This window comes from Poecilia latipinna, unplaced genomic scaffold, assembly GCF_001443285.1.
Source record: "Poecilia latipinna isolate Pla-1442-1.1 unplaced genomic scaffold, P_latipinna-1.0 Scaffold2114, whole genome shotgun sequence".
Lineage (NCBI taxonomy): Eukaryota > Metazoa > Chordata > Actinopteri > Cyprinodontiformes > Poeciliidae > Poecilia > Poecilia latipinna.
In genome coordinates, this window is record NW_015114730.1 from 34,638 (window position 1) to 55,045 (window position 20,408).

The 20,408-nt window shown below is 39.4% G+C and overlaps 1 protein-coding gene across 1 annotated transcript in view; it reads left to right on the forward strand.

The window, feature by feature from the left end:
* The window catches only part of LOC106936294 (1-phosphatidylinositol 4,5-bisphosphate phosphodiesterase epsilon-1-like), a gene marked incomplete at its 5' end in the record, with an annotated part of 50,587 nt that overhangs the window by 20,924 nt on the left and 9,255 nt on the right, over positions 1-20,408 (forward strand). Inside the window, 31 exons of the mRNA XM_015017170.1 lie at positions 64-211; positions 302-412; positions 505-614; positions 696-812; positions 3,859-3,987; positions 4,075-4,211; positions 4,489-4,595; positions 4,696-4,820; positions 4,924-5,068; positions 5,528-5,692; positions 5,906-6,020; positions 6,141-6,300; positions 6,406-6,528; positions 7,508-7,644; positions 7,724-7,962; positions 8,060-8,121; positions 8,506-8,671; positions 8,759-8,866; positions 9,204-9,320; positions 10,475-10,633; positions 10,917-11,052; positions 11,302-11,343; positions 14,167-14,285; positions 14,494-14,611; positions 16,125-16,262; positions 16,516-16,806; positions 17,663-17,826; positions 18,293-18,554; positions 18,805-18,923; positions 19,221-19,349; positions 19,439-19,636. Of these exons, the coding sequence (XP_014872656.1) occupies positions 64-211; positions 302-412; positions 505-614; positions 696-812; positions 3,859-3,987; positions 4,075-4,211; positions 4,489-4,595; positions 4,696-4,820; positions 4,924-5,068; positions 5,528-5,692; positions 5,906-6,020; positions 6,141-6,300; positions 6,406-6,528; positions 7,508-7,644; positions 7,724-7,962; positions 8,060-8,121; positions 8,506-8,671; positions 8,759-8,866; positions 9,204-9,320; positions 10,475-10,633; positions 10,917-11,052; positions 11,302-11,343; positions 14,167-14,285; positions 14,494-14,611; positions 16,125-16,262; positions 16,516-16,806; positions 17,663-17,826; positions 18,293-18,554; positions 18,805-18,923; positions 19,221-19,349; positions 19,439-19,636 (4,396 nt within the window). The remainder of the gene's footprint in view (positions 1-63; positions 212-301; positions 413-504; positions 615-695; positions 813-3,858; positions 3,988-4,074; positions 4,212-4,488; positions 4,596-4,695; positions 4,821-4,923; positions 5,069-5,527; positions 5,693-5,905; positions 6,021-6,140; positions 6,301-6,405; positions 6,529-7,507; positions 7,645-7,723; positions 7,963-8,059; positions 8,122-8,505; positions 8,672-8,758; positions 8,867-9,203; positions 9,321-10,474; positions 10,634-10,916; positions 11,053-11,301; positions 11,344-14,166; positions 14,286-14,493; positions 14,612-16,124; positions 16,263-16,515; positions 16,807-17,662; positions 17,827-18,292; positions 18,555-18,804; positions 18,924-19,220; positions 19,350-19,438; positions 19,637-20,408) is intronic.

The window sequence follows — 20,408 nt, forward strand, 5'->3', positions numbered from 1 at the left end:
CATATTTATCACCGTTTGTTTTGCTAGTTTTAAATCGGGATTTCCCACCGTCACTCCTCACAGATCCCGTAAAGTGTTGAAGATGTGGCAGTTTATGGACCAGACGGACATCGAGACCATGAGAAGTTTGAAGGATGCCATGGCTCAGCATGAATCTTCTTCTGAGTACAAGAAAGTTGTGACCCGAGCGCTCAATATCCCAGGCTGCAAGGTCTGTGTCTGTGCAGACGATGTTCATTAAACAATGAATAATTATCTCTGAATGTTCTGTAATTTATTTTCCTTCACATTTCTTCTGCAGGTGGTGCCATTCTGTGGGGTTTTTCTAAAAGAGCTGAGTGATGCACTGGACAGCACAGCAAGTATCATCAGCCTCAAACAATCTCCAGATAACATGGATGACTCGATAGAGGTGCGACCAACTGTGTCATGTGTGGATATATTCCAATAATTTCAACATGCAATTGCAAGAAATATCACAGCTGTTGCTCTGTTTGTCTCCAGTTTGTGTCCGACTACAGCGGGCAGCACAATTTTATGTCTCGGTCCGGGTCTGATGGGCTGCACGTCCCAGACAAAGAAGCCACCGTCAGCAACATCCTGCAGATTATTAGGTGAGATGGAAATGGTCCACTATGCTCCCTGAAAGAGGAACCATTGTCCGTTTGTCTTACTTTCCTCTCCCTCATCTTCAGATCGTGCAATCGTAGTTTGGAGTCTGAAGAATCCGACGAAACATCTACCAGTCCCTCGTCAACCGGTCCATCCCTCACATACAGATGCAACTCTTTACGGGACCGCTGCCGCAATCAGTTAGTTGTTTTCTTCCCATTTTTTCATAAAGCTATTTTTTAAGTTATTGTTTGTTTTTAAATAAATTAAATATTATTTTGTTTAAGAATTCATTAGAATATTTAATGTTTCTGCCTACATGTTGTTACAAAGCATAAAGACGGGTCTCCATGAACTTCCTTTTAAGAGTTATTTTATTTCATTAAATCAATTCAAAAGTGAAACTTGTTTAGGTACTGTATTAAATTGATTTTTTGTAAAGTTTTGATGCACTTGCAAAGATGCCTTCTGATGCACTTGCGAAGGCAGAAGGGAATAGTTTTTTTTCTTTTTCAGTTTTAAGTGGCTGTCGATTATGTTGCTTTGAAATGTTGATCCTTTGTGCCAAAGTTCTGTTTCCAAAATTGAGTTTTTTTCCTTTCCTATTCATTCGCAGACAATGACTCATGGGCAAGTCAAAAATAAAATATTGCATTCAAATTTACATCAAAGCTATGAATACAGAGAGTGATTGGCATTGGCTGGTCAGGCCTCAGGGAAAACACTGTTGAATCCCTGCATGCGCAGTTGCAACATTTTTGTGAGTCATTAACATTTTTTGAAAGTTTAGTTTTAAAGTAAAATATAAAGACTTTCAATTTGTTTTCCAGCCTTTTGTTGACATCCTACAAGACTGGATTGAACTAAATGTTCTCCAGCCCCTGATTCTGGTTGATTTTTCTTTTTTTCATTTTTTTTTTTCAACATAAATAGCGGTACAAGATAATGGGTTTGCAAAGGAACACATTTGCAGATTGTTGTTGAGATGAAACCGAGCTCACATAAAACCCCGTGTCACAAAGAAAAAAGATAACAGGCTTGCTTCCTGTCAGGACAGGAAGGAACAGGGCTCTGGTAGTTCTCAGGCCACTGGTGGCAGGTAGCTTATAACTCAAACTGGAATTTAGAAAGTGAAAGAAGGAGATTTAATCAAAGTTTTGACATAAATTATTCATTTACATTTAGTCATTTTCTCTGGCTTTGACTACATCTTGCAGGTAAAGATACGAACAGTGCTTCTTTTTGGTTAGCCTTATGGTTTTCATCTGTTTGGACTACAATGTGACAGCGGTTTATTGCTTCTTTTCCTGTGGTCTGGATCTCTTTCACTCTTTTACCTGAGGCAACTGCCAGAACCTTCCTCTGTCCCCATTTTTTTCCTTCTCACTCTTCCTCTCTTCCTTCCCCCCCTTCTTTATTATAGTTGCCATTCATTTAGGACAACACCAGAAACAAAGCCTGTGTTGTAAGTTGTTGCTATAGTGGTTGAATACCAACTGCAGGAGTTTGAACAGTGTGTGTTTGCATTTACACAGGCTAAGTTGCAGTTTGAGCTGCAAGCCAGGTACTTAAAGGGCATATATCATCATTTTTTTCAGTTGTGCTCACTATGCTCATACTTTATTTCTATGTTTGAATTTGGGAAATTTGTAAAAAGGTTTGAAAGAAAGAAAGCCAGGAAAAAAACAGAACACAGCTTGAAGTCGTCAAAGTGAGATGATGTCATGTATGGAACACCAAACACTGGAGGGTTAAACTTTATTTATAGAGGCAAGGGTAACAAAGTTCTTTACAAATGTTAAAAACATTATAAAAGTTATACAAACGTCAAGAGGATTTACAATGAAATTTTGAATATTACTAATAATATTTTAGAAATATTTAACACTTGCCAAAACTGTCAAGATATGGACATAAGCGTAATAAAAATGTAAACGGGTAACTTGCTAAAATTAATGACAACATACCAAAAGTTACCAATAAGCTTCACCTAAAAGCCAGATAGAAAAGCACATCTTTAGGTTAGCTTTTAAAAAACATCCTTTGCCTGAATTTGATTATCTCAGGCAAAGAATTGTCAAGTGGAAAGGAGAAAGTGCCAGGAGATCTGTATCTTAGAGACCTAACCAACCGGCTCTCTACCCATGGATTTAAAAGGGCTCTGTGCACAGCCCAGTCTACCTGTACTTCACCACAGTAATGAATTACTGCTTGCAGGGAAAACTGTACTTGGGGCAAAAATGATAAAATTCTGTTAGCACTTAGATAAACAATTTTATTTGTTATCCATCTTTGTTACTCTAATTCACATGGGTGTCAGCCCCATGTGTACATGGAGTAAGTGAAGCAACAGTTTTTTTCATACCCACACATAATCAGTCTGTGTTTCACGTGCAAGTCTTAAGCAATAAATACAGTAAGTCTTTAGTCAATCTACAGTGAATTTTTCTCTGTAATTTAACTCTAAGCCGTCACTTTGAGCTAATGCTACATGTGTAATTGCTAAAATGGAAGATAAAATACAGATAAACATATTTTTGTTCTGTGTAAAAATTAGAAAACAAATGTAATGAGAACTATTATGGATTTACCTCAAAATACCTGAGCATGAATGGAACAAAAGAGAAATGAACAAAAATATATGAATTCGGAAGCTAAGTAAGAACGGTCCTCTGTTTGCTTAAATGCCTTACAACTAAGCCGAGTTCATAAATGCATTGAGCAGTTGTTCTTGATAATGTTAGAAACAAGTGGACATTTTTATGCGTGTAAATGGAGCATAAATGTCACTTGTTATGTGTTGCCAAAAAATTGTCACATATCTATTTGATAGATTCCCATTAGAATGATTTTTTTTAATCAAGAAACAACCTCTTTTCTATTCACATCTCATCCTCCATATATAGAAGTGCATATTTTTTTAGACATCTTGTACTGCAGGCTTTCTTTGTATCAGATATGCTTTGAAAAAAAAGTGTAATATCAAACTGATTAATTTTTATGTTCTACTTGCACAATTGTGATGTTTTAATGCTAGAATATGATTATATTTGCCCCTTGTGGAGTAAGCAGTGATAATTGCATGCTGATGAATTGCTTGTATAATCATCACCTACTAAACCAAGTGTGTATTTATTGGGTTTTTAATGCTTTTAATGTCTTACGTGACTGCACCTGAAAAACTTCAACACATTTAAAACAATTGAGGTTAAATATACGCATAATACAAATGAATTGTATCTACAGATTCACAGTTGGAGACTTGTCGGACTCGGACGGTGACCTGTCCACTGAACCAGCACTGAAAGAGGTGGAGTTTCAGGGTACCGAAGAGACGCACAGAGCTTTCAGTCACGGCACGGAGCTCATTCCCTGGTAAGAAAGAAATATACAAATATGGCCCTTGTTTTGCATGAACAGATGTTATAATTTTTTTTTTTTTTTTTTGCTTTTTTTTTCTAGGTATGTATTGTCACTACAGCCAGATGTTCACCAGTTTCTGCTGCAGGGAGCCACAGTCATTCATTACGACCAGGACAGCCACCTCACCGCTCGCTGTCTGCTGCGGCTTCAGCCTGACAACACGACGCTCATCTGGGGTAGATACCCTCAAGACATTTATGTGTCTCCACTTCCTCTCACCTTATTGTTCTTTAAACAAATTTGAAACGGAGCTCTCTACCTTAAAAAATACAATTTCCTGTAATTTATGTTGTAAACAGACTCCGTATTTGTTTACTTGCATTTTGTTTGCCAAGTGTCTTTTTATTTGCCAAATAAACCATTTAACTTGGTTGTAAATGTTCGCATCCATGCAGAGCATCGTTAAACCCCTTTCCTTGAATACGTCTCCAACATTTTGTAAATATTTGGCAGGTAAGCCTCAAAGCGGAGGAGCTTCCCCCATGGAGCAGCTGCCCGGGTTAGGACAGAGCGTGGTGCCTGGGTTGGCTGAAGGCCTCTTGGACATTGGAGTGGTGAAGGTTTGTTGAAAAGAATCAGACTCTCTTAGGAGCGTGCTTTGTGTTTAAATTACATATCATGGTGGTGATTCAGACTCATGGTGTTTATGTGAATCTGCAGGCAGTGTTTTTGGGCCATCAGGGGGTTGATGTTCACACTGTGTGTTTGCAAAACAAGCTGAGCCAAATGACGGTGGAGGAGAACGGTCTGACTCTGCTCTATGGTCTCAGTACCACTGACAACAGGTGGGTGTGTGCTTACTAACAGCAGGCTGCAACACTGATTTGCTGCCAAAACACCTTGCTGTGATTTTGAAACTTGAATCAATTTGCTAACTTGTGCTGTCAGACTACTACACTTCGTGGCTCCCAATCACACCGCACAAATGCTCCACAAGGGCCTGTCAGAGCTGGTGAACGCAACCAGGAAACTAAAGAAGTTCCCAGACCAAAGACTTCAGTGGCTGAGGAGGCAGTATGTGAGCTTATATCAGGTAAATTATGAACTGGAATGGTATCACTAATAATTTTACTAACTCAGCTATGTGATGTGAATGACGTACAATGTAATACCTAGCAGAAGAATTTGTGTTGAGCTTTTCCACATTTTATCATGTTGCAACCACAAACAACCTTGTTATTTATTTGGATAAAATCCGGTTCGAACATTTACCTTCAGAAGACACTTACTTAGTAAATAAACACAAGCTTGGGACCATTCCAACACATGCATTTGCTTTGATCTAAACCATTTATTTTGTAGTTTCAAAACTGACATTTTCCTTCGACGTCATAATTTTGCACCACTTTGCATCAATCAATCACATGAAATCGGAATAAAAAAGATTGAACTTGGACGAAATGTGAAGAAGTTCAAGGAGTGTTGGTGCTATTATCAGTGCTATTTTAACATATCAATCTGTTGGTCTAATACTGTGTTACTGCATATTTAGGAGGAAGGCCGGTACGAAGGTCCCACATTAGCTCAGGCCATTGAGCTGTTTGGTGGGAGGAGGTGGAACATGGGCACAGGGGCTGTAGAGAAACAAAGTAACCAGAAAAACAGCCCGCTGAGCATCAATGACAAGTCCAAGAAGAAAAAGAAGGTTCTTGTACGGGTCAGTACATGTACGATTTCTGTGTTTTGCCTTTTTCCAGTGTGTCTTTAACAACTTGTATAACTCAGATTCATAGTAATTTAAGCTGTGAAGGACCAAAAAACATTCAAATATCTGATTCTAATTATACTAAATATTATGGCCTATAGATGGTTTGAATAATTAGAGACAAAGCATCAGAAGCATAATATTACCTTTCTTCATGTATTTCAGGGAGACAGCGGGGATGCCACCGATGATGAGATGGTTTCCAGGAAGACCCGGAGCTGTAAGGAAGGTTTATATCGAAACGGTCCCGAATCTGACAGCATCGACCAAGAAGATCCAGGTGAGACCTGTAGGACTCGTATAAATTCAGTGAAGCTAAAGTAGATTCTGAGAATCGTTAATAACAAAATATGAATATCGCAAAAACTCTGGGTATAAGACGTATTCATCACCTCTGCAGATGACAGCTTCCCGGGACCATTCTACCCATCATCCAATAAGAGCTCTGGGTTGCTAGCTTCTTCCTCGTCATCGTCTTCTTCCTCCAGCATGGCTGGGTCCAACCACTCCCGTCCACAATCATCTCCAATCCTGTCAGGGACGTCCAAGTCACAGCCAGGGTAAAAAAGAATAAAATAAAACACTTACAGCCTCACTTGTATGTAGACATTATTCTTTTGATTTTGGTCATATTTTCTTTCCCTTTTTTTCTTTTTCCTCCGCAGGGCGTGGAGCAGCAGATCGTGGCACGGCCGAGGTAAAGCCTGCTTCAGGGGCTTCCAGAATCTCATGATTTCTGACAGCACCATGAGCTTCATTGAATTTGTTGAGCTCTTCAAGTCATTCAGGTATTTATGATATGGATTACTGCTAAGATAAATAAATTACATTTGTCGCCTCAATTAGGAGTTTCAACTCTGGGCTAAAGTCTGTTTTTTAGCCTCTCCACAGTGGTTTAAACATGGTATAAAGCATAAACCAGCATTAAATTTTCTATTTCTGAATTCATACACTGTGTCTGAATATGGACAGCCGTGCCTAACTCCCCGCTCTTATGTAATAGTTAGGTTCTTATCAAATTTCCATAAAGGCAAAATGCTACAATAAATGCCCCTCATAGTTATCGTGTTTAGGGAGTTTTCAAAGGATTCTGCTCCGCGATTTATTTGGCTTGTCTACATTTTTCCTTGTCTAGTGAATAGAAAGAAAAGCATTTCTTGTAACGGTCCTCCTACATTTCTTAGATTCTCTCATCTTCTCCTAACCTTTTAGATTGTGTTTTCTATAATAATAACCACATACTGCTTTCATGGATCAGGGTCAGAAAAAAAGAAACAAAACACCTTTTGGGGTCTAGGGTTTTCTTGCAAGGTCTGTTGATATACAGTAAATTGGTCAGTATTTATACCCCTTAAACTTTCACCCATGTTTTCCACATTGCAGCCACAAACTTCAATGTATTTTGTCTGAATTTTTTTTGATAGACCAGCTTAAACCAATGTAAAAAAAAAAAAAAAAAGAAGAAGAAATCTTGGCATTACAGGGGTTAGAGTCATATGCAGTGTGAGATGCACAGTTTTTGCTATGCTTGATTGTAATACAGCAGGATGGCCAAACCATGCCCAATATTTATAGTTTTCATGGTATTCAATTTCATTAAAAAGGTCATAAAAGTCATAAATTTGACTTTCTAAAACCTACACATTGATTTGACTTTTTTTATTTATCCTAATGGAAACTCAAACTGTTTTCACAGTCAGATTAACTAGTCTGTGAGTCGACGTTTGCATGAATTGGACTGAGTTCATCTATTTGTTTTATCCACAGCATCCGAAGCAGGAAGGATCTGAAAGAACTGTTTGACACCTTTGCTGTGCCCTGCAGTCGCTCATGTCCAGAATCCTCCCCTCTCTACACCAACCTCAGGATAGATGACAAAGATACAGGACTACAGCCAGACCTGGGTAACAACGCAGAAATTCAAATTCATGCTCAGTTACCCTCTTCCTATTCCAGCTTCTAATTGGTTTGTCGGCTGTTTAGACCTACTCACCCGGAATGGGTCCGATCTTGGCCTGTTTATCCGGACGAGGCAGCTGATGTCAGACAACCAGAAGCAGATCTCAGATGCGATCGCGGCAGCCAGCATCGTGACAAACGGCACAGGGGTGGAGAACGCATCGCTGGGTGTTTTGGGATTGGCTATACCACAACTCAATGACTTTTTAGTGAACTGTCAGAGAGAGCACCTGAGCTATGACGAGATCCTCAGCATCATACAGGTACAAATCTGGAGCAACGTGGACAACGACACAGGTTATACCTCAGTAATGAGAAAAAAATGGACCACTTTGTGTTTATTATTTACTTCTCTTGCAGAGGTTTGAGCCTTCATCAACCATGAGACAAATGGGTTGGATGTCCTTTGAAGGTTTTGCAAGGTATAGCACAAAGTACACAATAAACTTCAACCTGGTGAAACAATATAGTCCTTTAAGAAATTTCCTCTTTAACTTTTCCACATTTTATCTTGGGACAGCTGCAAAGATTCATGATTTTATTGCCCTTCTATGTGACAGACAAACACAAAGTCATCCCTAAGAAGTTTGTAATATTTTTTATCAATAAATATCTAAAACAATTAGTGTATGTATAAATTGAACCACCTTTACTCTGAAAATCAGAAATAAATCCCAATGCACTCTAAGTTTTTTTGCAGTTTGCCACTGCAAATTGGCAAAGTGGCAAATTGCAAACTGTGTGTAGAAGACACAGCAAAAACTTGATTAAATCTCTTAGAGATTGTTTCTCTATGTCTGGATTAGGTTTCTGATGGACAAAGACAACTTTGCTTCTAATAATGAGGAATCTCAGATGAATCCAGAGGAGCTGCAGTACCCTCTGTCATATTACTACATCGAGTCTTCTCACAACACCTACCTGACTGGTCATCAGCTCAAAGGAGAGTCCTCTGTTGAGCTTTATAGCCATGTAAGTCACACTGTTAAGTGGTATAATTTTCAACCAGAATGTCCAGATTTTCAACATTTATTTTCCTGTCAATTCTCTGATTTTCAGGTTCTGCTTCAAGGCTGTAGGAGTGTGGAGTTGGACTGCTGGGATGGAGATGACGGCATGCCAGTCATTTACCACGGACACACACTCACCACCAAAATTCCCTTTAAGGTCAGATATGGCCATTTATATTTTATAAATATAATTATTTATATTATAAATATAAATGCAAATTAATCCTTGATTTTTATCTCATCAAGCTGATAAAAGTTTGACTTTAGATCAGATTGAGCTATTTTATAAATGTTGAGTTCGTGTTGATAAATCTAAATTTTTAAAACATTATAAACATTTACCAACTGGTCTGCACTGAGCTTCATTTACTATCCATCTTGTGTAGCATGCTTTACAGACATTTTGGTTGAAACTGTAACCCAGAGGAATGTTTTTGTAAATTCTGATTTAGTTTTGTTTGTAAGAAGTTCTCCTTGTTCCCCTGATCCCTCAGGATGTGGTGGAAGCCGTAAATCGGTCCGCATTTGTCAACTCTGACATGCCAGTCATATTGTCCATAGAGAACCACTGCTCACTTCTGCAGCAGCGTAAGATGGCTGAAATATTCAAGGTATGATGGGATGCTTTGAGATTTTTGTGAATAATTTGTTTTGGGTTTTGTTGATGCCTGAGTAGTAGCCAAAAATAAAAACATAACTGGTTTTTTTTTTTTTTTTTTTTCCATTAATGGAAAACAGAAGTTAAAATATGGTCGTCATTAGCATGAAATTTATATTAATCTTGGGCTTTTAACAATGTCTTTTAGCCATTTTTTAGACAGGACTGGGATGATTAGGCAATAAATAAGCTCAATAAATTATGAAAAAATTATTTTCTGAAGTTTTTTTGTTGGAATTTTTCTCTTACACACTGGACCAAATTATTCATACTAGCTCAAATCCAGACACCCCTACTGATATGTAGTTAGATGTCAATAAGCATTATTAGATCTAATTTAATTTGTTGGATTTATTGCATGGAGCCAGTTTTTTAGCAATACAATTTAGGGCTATTTCAAACTTATTGTTATCCTGCTTTATCTATTCCAAACAATCTAGAAGTATGTTTGGCGTCATCGTCCTGTCGAATCACCCAACTATCCTGACAAAAGAAGGGATTAAATGCAAAATTAAAACCATCAAAGATACACCATTGATTAGTGTATTGGTGCTGTGTACATAAACTAAATCAAATTGAATTGTGTATCCACGTTTCTGCCCAAAACACTAAACCCTTAATGAAATATCCATTCACCGTTTCCAAGACTTCACATATGTTTTCAATCACTGCATTTTTTCTGCTGCTTTGACGATTTAAACAGACAATCTTGCTTTTTTTTTTTTTTTTTAAGTTATATCATAAACTGGAGGTCACGCCAGGTCAGGTTCAGGGAAAGACGGCTAAATCATGCGATGTCACCATGCTTTCATCCAAGAGAACTTCACATCATTTCCTCTTCCTTGGAGACCCACTTCTGGCGATCTTGATAAATTAAAGTCTTTAAAGTTCAAACAGCTCTGTGCCCCTTGACAGTTTACATCACCCTGGTCATGTTTGTTTTTTGTTGTCTTGTCTTGAGTTGATAAAGACACTTCCATTTTTTACTTGAGCTTCAGACATCCTTTTTTTTTTTTGCCCCTTTCATCCTCTTGACATGACATCGTCTCACATAAAAAAAAATCGTGCTGATGCCATCCGCCATATTTAAATGTTTTTTTCCATTAGACTGTGTGTGGGGAACGTCTCGTGACTCGTTTCCTTTTTGAGAGTGACTTCAGCGATGACCCTCACCTGCCGTCCCCGCTGCAGCTGCGTGGGAAGATCCTCCTCAAGAACAAGAAGCTGAAGGCCCATCAGGCGCCGGTGGACATCCTCAAACAGAAGGTTGGGATAAAACGGCTCCCATCCACATGTTTGCATAATTTATATTTCCTCAAAGTGATTCTGTGAAGGAACCTCCAGGTTGCTTTAGTTTATTACATATTGAGCACCGCTGCTCATTTAGAGTACCGTGAGACATAAATAATAGATGCAAATGTGCTGAAATGTATGCACCGTTTCTATATAGCGAAAACAAGGATTTCTCTATGGAGAATAGCTCTTATGTTTAAAATCATGAGTGATATAGATCGTCCTTCTGATAATATCCATGTAAACTCATTCACAGGCTCACCAGCTGGCACACATGCAAGCCCAGGCGAGCAACGGATCACCAGGAGTATCTTCCCCTAACAACCACGCTAATGAAGAAGAGGAAGAAGAAGAAGATGAATATGACTATGATTATGAGTCTCTATCTGATGGTGAGGATAGCTATGCTTTGAAATGGGGGGAAGCTAACTCCAAAGCTGCACTCGATTAAAGAGGCCCAATGGGATTTCACTGAACTCAAAACAAACTTGAATATGCCCCCACTTAAAAGTTTTTATGTTGTTCACTTTCTGTTCACTACTCTATTCTGTCCTTCCTCTTTTTAACAGCTGATTGTGTTTTGTTGACACTTGACTCTTTTTCGTTTCATTTTCCCTTTTTCTTGCCTGTTTTCCACTTAGCTGATGTCCTCACAGCCTCTACTGCCTCATATGGCCTAGAAGGTAAATCCCCTGATGTGCCTCTTTAAGCTTCTGTGTTTTCTCTGTAATTGTTTTGCAGTGGACGCTGGTGTTCTTCCAGAAGGTTCGTGAAAAAACAAAAAAACTTTAATCTTTGTGATTAAAGTTTATTTATATCCCTTGAACGCTGTCATATTTTGTCACATTACAACCGCAAATATGAAGTTTGTCAGTATTTTATATTGTGAGAACATCAGAGGTTTATTAGAGATCATCAGTAAACAAACAACACCAGTAAGATAAATAATACAATATAGTTTTGAGCATATTTGGACACTGTTAAATCCATAGTCTGAAAATGTAAATCTATAGTAATCCAGCTAAGCTAACAAGCTTGGGTACAGGGACAACAACCAGAAAAGCAACAACGAGTTCAATGGTAATTCTGGATTAGCTTCAGAGGGCTGTGAGGTTAACAATCCTAAACTTACAGCAAGAGCTATAATAGTTTATATTAAAGCATATTTATGTGTTAGAACAGCCCTGCTGGTGGAGACATACCCCACTAGATTTCAGGTGTTATTGCAATAAAAAGTGGTTGTAGACAGTATTGACTTGGGTGCAGAAGAGCCTGTAAACCTCTGAGGCCTTTACAGAACAGCTGTAGTTACACTTATAATAAATTACACCAAGGAAGACTCTGTTTACTAATTAAGTGACTTCAAAAGGCAACTGGTAGCGTAGGATAATAATAAAAGAGTAGCAGAGGCTGAATACAAAACCAAGCCACACTTGCACCACTTTTGTGTTGGTCTGTCACATAAAATCCCAATAAAATGCATTGAGATTTATGGTTATGTGGCAAATTTGGAAAAGGTCGAAGGGGTGTGAATCCTTAAAAAGAACAATAACTGCGTAAAATACTTTGTTTAGATATTGACACTAAACCTCTAGTGTCTTTTCACAGGACACTGTGATTATTTGGTGCTTTTATACCACTGCATAATCTTTACAGATGAAACGCCGGGATGAAGAAGTGCATTAGTGATCGCTGCTGTTGCTGCTGTCTGCGTGCTGCTTGTGTGGATCAAAGGTCCTGCTCTGCTCTGTGTTGCTTTCTGGCACGGGAACTAGCACTTCAATCTGTTTTGCAGTGAATTATTTATTTATAATCTTTGATGCTTGACTGTAAGAAAATAAAGCAAAAGTGACGCAAACAGGTTGAACTGTCAGCCTCTCCTGCAGCACATTTGCAACACAGTATTTTCTGTTGTTCATTCCTCGGTGACATCAGCAGTGTTTGTGATTACATGCGAGCACTATGTCATTTCTGAACGTATGAATTTTTACGTGCTGTTTGCAGTCGAGCCTGTAGACCCTCAGATCAAAAAATTTGTGAACGTTCAGTTTAGAGAAATCTGAGACTGTTTTCTGTCTCAACACGTTCACCAAACTTTGACCTGAGCTTTCTTCATGTTTAAGGGTTTTCTTTGCATTGCTAATGTGAAACAGGCTCGTCTTCCTGCATAATAACAGCTGTATAAACGCAATGCCGTCAGGGAACCTGTGCACATCTGTATGTGCTAGCCTTGAAGCTTTGCGATTAAAATTGGACTCCTATTGATAAAACTTAACACTTATTGTCAAAGTATAATGCTGTCTGTAGAGTTGCTCCTTGTCCCTCAAAGATAAGATCACACTTCCTCTTTTCCTCCGTACTGTGTTTGTCTGTGACCTCGCCAGCGGCTGGGCAGACTCATCAGGGAAGCAAAACAAAGCCATCTGGTTTCTCAGGCCCTACATTGCCCCTGTGCTGAACAACAAACCAGAGGAAACTACCCTGCCGTGGTCTCAGCCTCAGCCCTGCCCTTAAATTTACTATTCCCTGGTTGTCCCTGTTTGACAAATTCACCGTTAATAGACCTTTACAAGGCCCGCTTAGCTCTTTTTTTTTTTCAATACTTGCTCAGAAATATTAACCAACAAACTTATCAAATGCAACGTAATCAAGTAATCCTCCACCCTGCTTGTTTTACGTTATGAGCTTTAGCACTAACTTCAGCTTGCCCTTCAAATACAAACATTTCAGTTCTAATTTGGCAAGTTGCCACCCTTTCTGGTTAAACAGTAGCTCCCTCCCGTCACACTTTGGCCCACCTCAGCTGCTGTCTGCAGTCCAACGTTAAACCTCAGCTTGGTTGTGAAACCGCTTTTTAAAAAGATTCCAAATGTTAGGAATTAAGATTTTCCAAATAAAAAGCCTCCAAGCCTTTAAACTGATGTATGTTTTCTTTTTTTTTTATTCCGTCTTTACTGTTTTTGGCTTTTTATTTCTGTGTAGGAGGAAAAGGGAGCATACAAACAAACTCCTGCTGTTGCTTCTGTTTACAGTTAAGAGATAGTGCTTTGAATATTTCTTTTCAAGCTGGAATTTTTGTGAGCTTTTGCTTCAGAAATGCTTATAAGCTCCCCAGTGGGAAAGAATATGCTTGTTAGCTGCTTAATATATTTTAAATGATTTTTTGTTGATGAATATTAGAGCTGAAGATAATTTGGAATTACTGTTTTTATTTTAAGGTTAGATGCCTTAATTTTTCTGTGGAGAAAATATCAGTTAGGTAAAAATGTCTCATGCCACAGCAGTGTATGGTTTGACTAGGCCATTCCAAAACCTTTATTTAGTTTTTGAATCATTCTAAGGTGAACCTTTTGGTGTTCTTCTCTATACAAACCAAAACAATCTTGAATTGATATATTTTCTGATCGCAAACAGGGTTCAGGATCTGACAGACGAGTCAACAACGTTTAAAAAAATGCTGGTTTTGATTAGGTTTCCTTTCTCTACTATCCCGTTTTATTGTACAGACAACATCCTGGATGACAAGCCCGATGCTAAGAGCCCGGCTGACAAGGAGGACCAAAGTGTTGACGAAATACCAAAGAGGATGAAGAAAGCCGACAACATGATACAGAGCAAAGGAAAGGTTAGAAACCTAAAGTCGTAAACCAACTTCATTCCTTTGATTGATATTTTTACTCATTTATTATTTTTCCATGTTTGTTTCTCTTCATTATTGTTGAACACAGTGTGACATAAAAAAAAAAAGTCAATGCATTTCAGTATCAGCCTGTTTTTATCTGCTGCTTATGTGAAATCCAGCTTCTGTTGCTTCCTAATGTCCGGACCTGCAGGTGTTCGACATGGAGCTGGGTGAGGAGTTTTACCTTCCTCAGAACAAGAAGGAGAGCCGACAGATCGCACAGGAGCTCTCTGACCTCATCATCTACTGCCAGGCTGTAAAATTCCCTGGTATGGTTTTACTTTTTTACTGGTGGACATTAAACGCTCAGTGTATTTATCTAGATACTCAAGATGATTTCATTTTTGCTTTTTGCTCTTAATGCCGTCTTTTCGAGAAATAAATGGTGGTCATTTTTACAACTCTTTTGCTATCCCACACAGAACACCCAGTAAGCTCGTGACTACTCCTCCCCCCTTGGGAAATTGTGGCCACTTTATTATGCTTCAGTTTTCTGTCGAAGTTGATAAAACCACAGTTAGTTTTACCGTGTTGTAGGAAAACTCTTGACTTGCTCTGCCTTTTAGACTTCGGAGTTTAACTTGAGTACATCCTCAGTTCTTCAGATCAGGACTCTTGACTTTGTTTTCTTTATGCACTCATGATGTTGCCTGTATCATCTTCAGAGGAATCCGTCTTCATTCCTCACTGCGATTTATCTCAAATATTTCTCCATGCGCTTTAAATATAGAACCTCATCGTCTCGTCCATGTCTAAAATATGGTCTTCTCGTTAAATGACATATGCCCTTATAAACCCACCAGTGTTTCCACTAGTCTTTTATTTGTTTACAATTTCCAGAGACAAGGATGTGAGAAAGGAAGCAGGATGATAGGCTCATTTCACAAAGGCAGCAGGCCTGGTACTATTCCTGACTGGTCACCCTACCCCATAAAAACTGTGTGCAAATATTTACATTTTCAACTTTTATTTAAAGCAGAACTGTTTGATGCCATTGGTTTTAGTAACACGCTTATTTTTATCCTTCATTTTTTGCTTTTCCTCATATTTCAAGCATTTTGCATGAATAAATCCACTTTGAGAAAATTCTGTGTGGGGATAGAAATGTCCTAAATAAACATTGACTAAAGCTTTCTTCACGTCAAAGTAAGACCAATAATGGATCTTGCCAAGCAGATGACATGAGCAATTGACACTCTTAAAGAGAAAAAAATAAATAAATTATGGCACCCTGCTTAGTACTGGTATAAACCATGCTTCCTGTGGAGTAGCACTCCAAACTGAGAAGTGCACGCTCTTCCAAGATACACATATAAGCAGATTGCTTGGCAACAGAGGCAAGTTGGGAGATTTTACCGCTACTTCAGGCTCCAGAGCCTCCGTGTCATCAGCTCAGATTAATCATTGGTTGAAAAGTGTTTTTGGTTTTATGCCTTTTGACTGTTCTTAGTCATATGCCGCACAGATTAAAATTATTGATCAAAATTGGAGGCGGTTTTCTTCACTTCTTTCCAAAATTTCCAAAATGCCTCATTCTGATGATGTTTTTGGTACCTTATCCAAATATTCCCACACTTATAGGAGAACTCCCTATATTTTGAGGAAACTGCTAGACATCTCATGGCAGTGGTGACATCTTGGCACAGTATTAGGAAATTATGTTTTATTTATCTAATTAAATTAAGTTTAATTAGATCTTGGACTTTATTGGTTGATATTAACCAGAGTTAAAAGGGTCTATGAAAGGTATCGTATGGTTCACTGCCTTCTATCTCCCTGCAGGTCTGTCTACCTTGTCTCCATCTGGCTCTGGTAGAGGAAAGGACAGAGGAAAAAGCAGGAAGTCCATATTTGGGACAGCTCCTTCTCGCTGTGGCGCAACAGGGGAGGTCACAGCCCAAAGCCGCACCCCAGGAAAAGGTATGCAGGGCCTAGAGCTGCTCCTGATTTAACAGAAATCAGAAAATAAACAGACCAACCTGTCAGTTGTTAATTAAAGAACATTTAAGATGGATTGGATTAGTATAGTTAAGGGTATTGATAATTAATTATCAGTCTTTATGCAGTAACAGAACCCTAATTCAGATTTTTTCTTGATTATTTCTATTATTTTTGCCTTATTTTAGAAGACTAAAAATACTGATTTTAAAAGTTTTCCTTGCTCTTTCTGCAGGCGGCTCTGAACGGCTCAGCTGGGAGGAACAGCAGACATCCCCCATACTCAACCCCCCCACTTCGCTCAGCGCCATCATCCGCACACCCAAATGCTACCACATCTCATCCGTCAACGAGAACGCAGCCAAGCGGCTGTGTCGGCGGTACTCTCAGAAGCTGATCCAACACACGGAGTGCCAGCTGCTCCGGACATACCCAGCAGCCACCAGGATCGACTCCACGAATCCCAACCCTCTGCTCTTCTGGCTGCATGGAATTCAGCTGGTGGCCCTCAACTATCAGACAGACGGTGAGAGCAATGCGCTGACCTGCTTAGGTACATGTCAGTCAACGTATGAAGCAGGATAAAAGGCAGATTATGTCTGCTTGATAAAATGCGACATGTTTCGAGTTTCTACATAAGTCTATAGCATCTTTGAATTGCCTCGGAGACTTTAGATCCATATCTGCCAGAGCAGTAAGTAAATATAAAAGTTGCTTTTAGATTATTTCATTTGTTGTAAGCCTTTGCAGACCAATAGGTGCTAATAAATTTGTTTTTCGAGTCACAATGTGTTGCTTTTTTGAGGTCATTCAGCCTGTCAGACAGATACTACTCGATAGAGTAGTCAGGCCTGGGTGTGGCAAGACATACTGAAATTAGCTTCCTCAAAACTAATTAAAAAATAAAGTTATAATTTAGCAACAAAGAAATTACCTTTTAATTTAGGTGTGTCAAAGAAAGCAGAAACAGAGGAGATCTGTAAAGCAGAAGTGTTTTTTAGAGTCTGTTCCTATCCTTTAAGTATTTCCTACTCAATCATGGCTACATCATCTTTCAAACATAAACTCATGCATAAAAGTGATAGATGTGATGAGGATGCTCACAATTACGTTAAGTATTTGCCTTTTAGAAAGGCTCTCCCGGATGCAGTTTGAAAGAATGGCAGTGTTAAATACCGGGAGACAATTTCATTGTCTCTTAAGAGCAGTTTACATGCTGACCACATTCTGTTTTTGTGAGAAAATCCCTCAACTCGCTAATGTGAGCCCACACTGCCGCCTTTTCCCACAAAGTCAGTTCCTTCTACACTGTTGCTATTTTGTGCAAAACTCCTGCTTGTTTTGTTGTGTTAAAAGTTTAGATTTTATTTCTTCCTCCTCAGATCTGCCGATGCAGTTAAACACAGCGTTATTTGAGACTAATGGTGGCTGTGGCTATGTCCTGAAGCCTGCTGTGCTCTGGGACCGTAGCTGTCCACTTTACCAGCAGTTCTGTCCGATGGAAAGAGACCTGGAGAAAATGAGCCCAGCAGTCTATTCCCTCACTGTGAGTTTAAACTTCACTCAGAATTACTACATTTTTACAATTGTTCTTTCATGTTTCAATTTTAAGAGGACACATTTTCTTATTTATATAAATGTAAAAAAAAATAACTTCCCATATGCACATCAAAAGTTAGTTTAGGATCTTAAAAAAAAAGAAAATCCACACAAAACCCATGGCTGTATTGCCTTTTTTGGATGGAAGTCGATCGGTTAAAGTTGCTGCTGACGTTAATAAAGTATTATTCGCCTGGTCGTAAACTGATGTACCAGAACAAAGAGTATAAACAGGAGTGACTCGACACAAAAATCACACTGTGTTCCTGTGTGGGGGTCTAAAAGAAGGTAAATCCCTTTTTTGCAGGTCAGGGTGACTGTGAATGCAGTGCTCTCAGACCCACCTGCTGTTTAGTGCCGAATGATATATCTAGAAAGAAATGACAGCATCTCACATCGTGCTTTCCTCTCAGCTCGTTTCCGGACAGAACGTCTGTCCGGGTAACAGCTCCGGCAGCCCCTGCATCGAGGTAGACGTCCTGGGAATGTCGGTCGACACCTACCACTTCCGCACCAAGCCCATCCACCGCAACACCCTCAACCCGATGTGGAGCGAGCGCTTTCAGTTCACGGTGCATTTCGAGGAGATGTGTTTCCTGCGATTTGCCGTGGTGGAGAACAACAGCTCCCAGATCACGGCTCAGAGAACGATGCCTCTGAAAGCCCTCAAACCAGGTTGGAGTCACACAGCTGACGGCAAATAAGTCATAGTGAATCAAAATAAATGCATAAAATAATATATATTTGTGTTAATCCTCACCTCATGTGTACATTGTGAACATTTTTTAGAGGCATTAACACTTTTGTAAACCATTATAAATATAAAAAATTTTAGATCCAGTCTTTCACAGTCATTTTAAAGACATAATTTAAAAAAAGCACATATATCCAGTCAGAGAATAGTTATTGTTTTTCTGTGTTTTAGGTTACAGGCATGTTCAGCTGAGAACGCAGCATAATGAACCTCTCGAAGTCTCCAGCTTGTTCATCTACAGCCACAGAACAGAGGAAGGTCCCACAGGGGGCGCCACTCCCTCATCTTTGGTAAGACTTGCTCAGGTCTGGTGCTGAGATTGCAGCGGTTCAAACGAGATTTGATCGCTTAAGTGCACTTGTAAAAAACTTCAAAGCCTTTGTAATGACACATCCTCATTAAAGTTTAACAAGTGATAGACTGCAACCCAGGAATGTTCAAAGCAACTCCTGCTGGCCCAGTCAGCAACATCAAAACTCGCTTCGGTTTGACTTTCTCGCTCTGAAGAGAGTGTCTACTAAAGCAGAAATGTCATGTCGGGAAGTTTCATAACGTGCCGCGCCATGCGTGGCCTGATCTTTCCACAGCTGTTTAGTTCGGAGGAGAAGCGTGTTTCAGAGCAGCACAGGGTGACAGTGCATGGGACTCCTGGTCCAGAACCCTTCAAAGTCTTCTCTGTGACGGAGCAGACCACAGCCAAGCAGCTGCTGGACATGGTATGTGCGACGGAAACGAAAAATGAAAAAGCGACTGAGGCAGGAGTGAAAGAAATAAACACAGGCATCTGTCGTTTATATGTGTTCAGGTTGTGACATCTGGAGAAAACCCTTTGGAGCATTTCTTGTGTGAGGAGAAAGTGCCCCTGCTGAAGGAGCGCAGCGAGGTGAAGCGCTGCGCTCAGTATCGGCCCCTGGCCCCCGAGGAGGAGGTGGTCAGGCTCGTCAGCAGCTGGGACGCAGACGATGGATACGTGGGGAGGATCTGCATCAAAACAAGAGAGGAGGTACAAACAAACCGAGCTGCATCCTGTGCTTTGCTTCAGCTACATGACGTAATGTAGACTCTAGTGCCCTCTTGTGGTTACCTCCTAAAAATGCACTTCAGTGAGTGAGATTCTAATGTTCAAAAATGTTATGCATTTCAATGATTCTGTTCAAGAGCAAAATAAATTATGTAAAATCATTTTGCACAGATGGATTTGTGATCCATCTGCGGATCCATCTGTGGATTTCTGCACAGATGGATTTGTGATCCATCTGCGGATCCATCTGTGGATTTCTGCACAGATGGATTTGTAATGGAATGCCTGGCCTAAAGCACATGAAGAATCTATGGAGTATTGTCAAGTTGAGATCAAACATCGCAGACAAGCTGAAAGCTGCTATTAGAGCTACATGCGCTTTATACCATTCTGTATTGATGCAGCTGAAATGACACTATTAGTCTCTATAGATTTCATTTTTTCATTTTTTTCTACTTTTGAGTCTTACTCTTCACTTCTGTGTCCTGCTGTGATCACATTTGTGGAGCCTCAAGCACTTACAGCACTGTTATATCCGACTGATTCTGGTTATGATGTTTTTCTTTTTTTTTTATTCTGTGTGTGTGTGTGTGTGTCTGTGTGTGTGTGTGTGTGTGTGTGTGTTATGTTTGGAACCCCTGCAAAACAAATCTACCTATAGGTATAAATAAAGTAACTTAAAGAGCCCCAAACAAGTATTGCCTGCATAAACAGTGCAATACATGAACATCCTTTTCAGTCGGCTGACATTTCT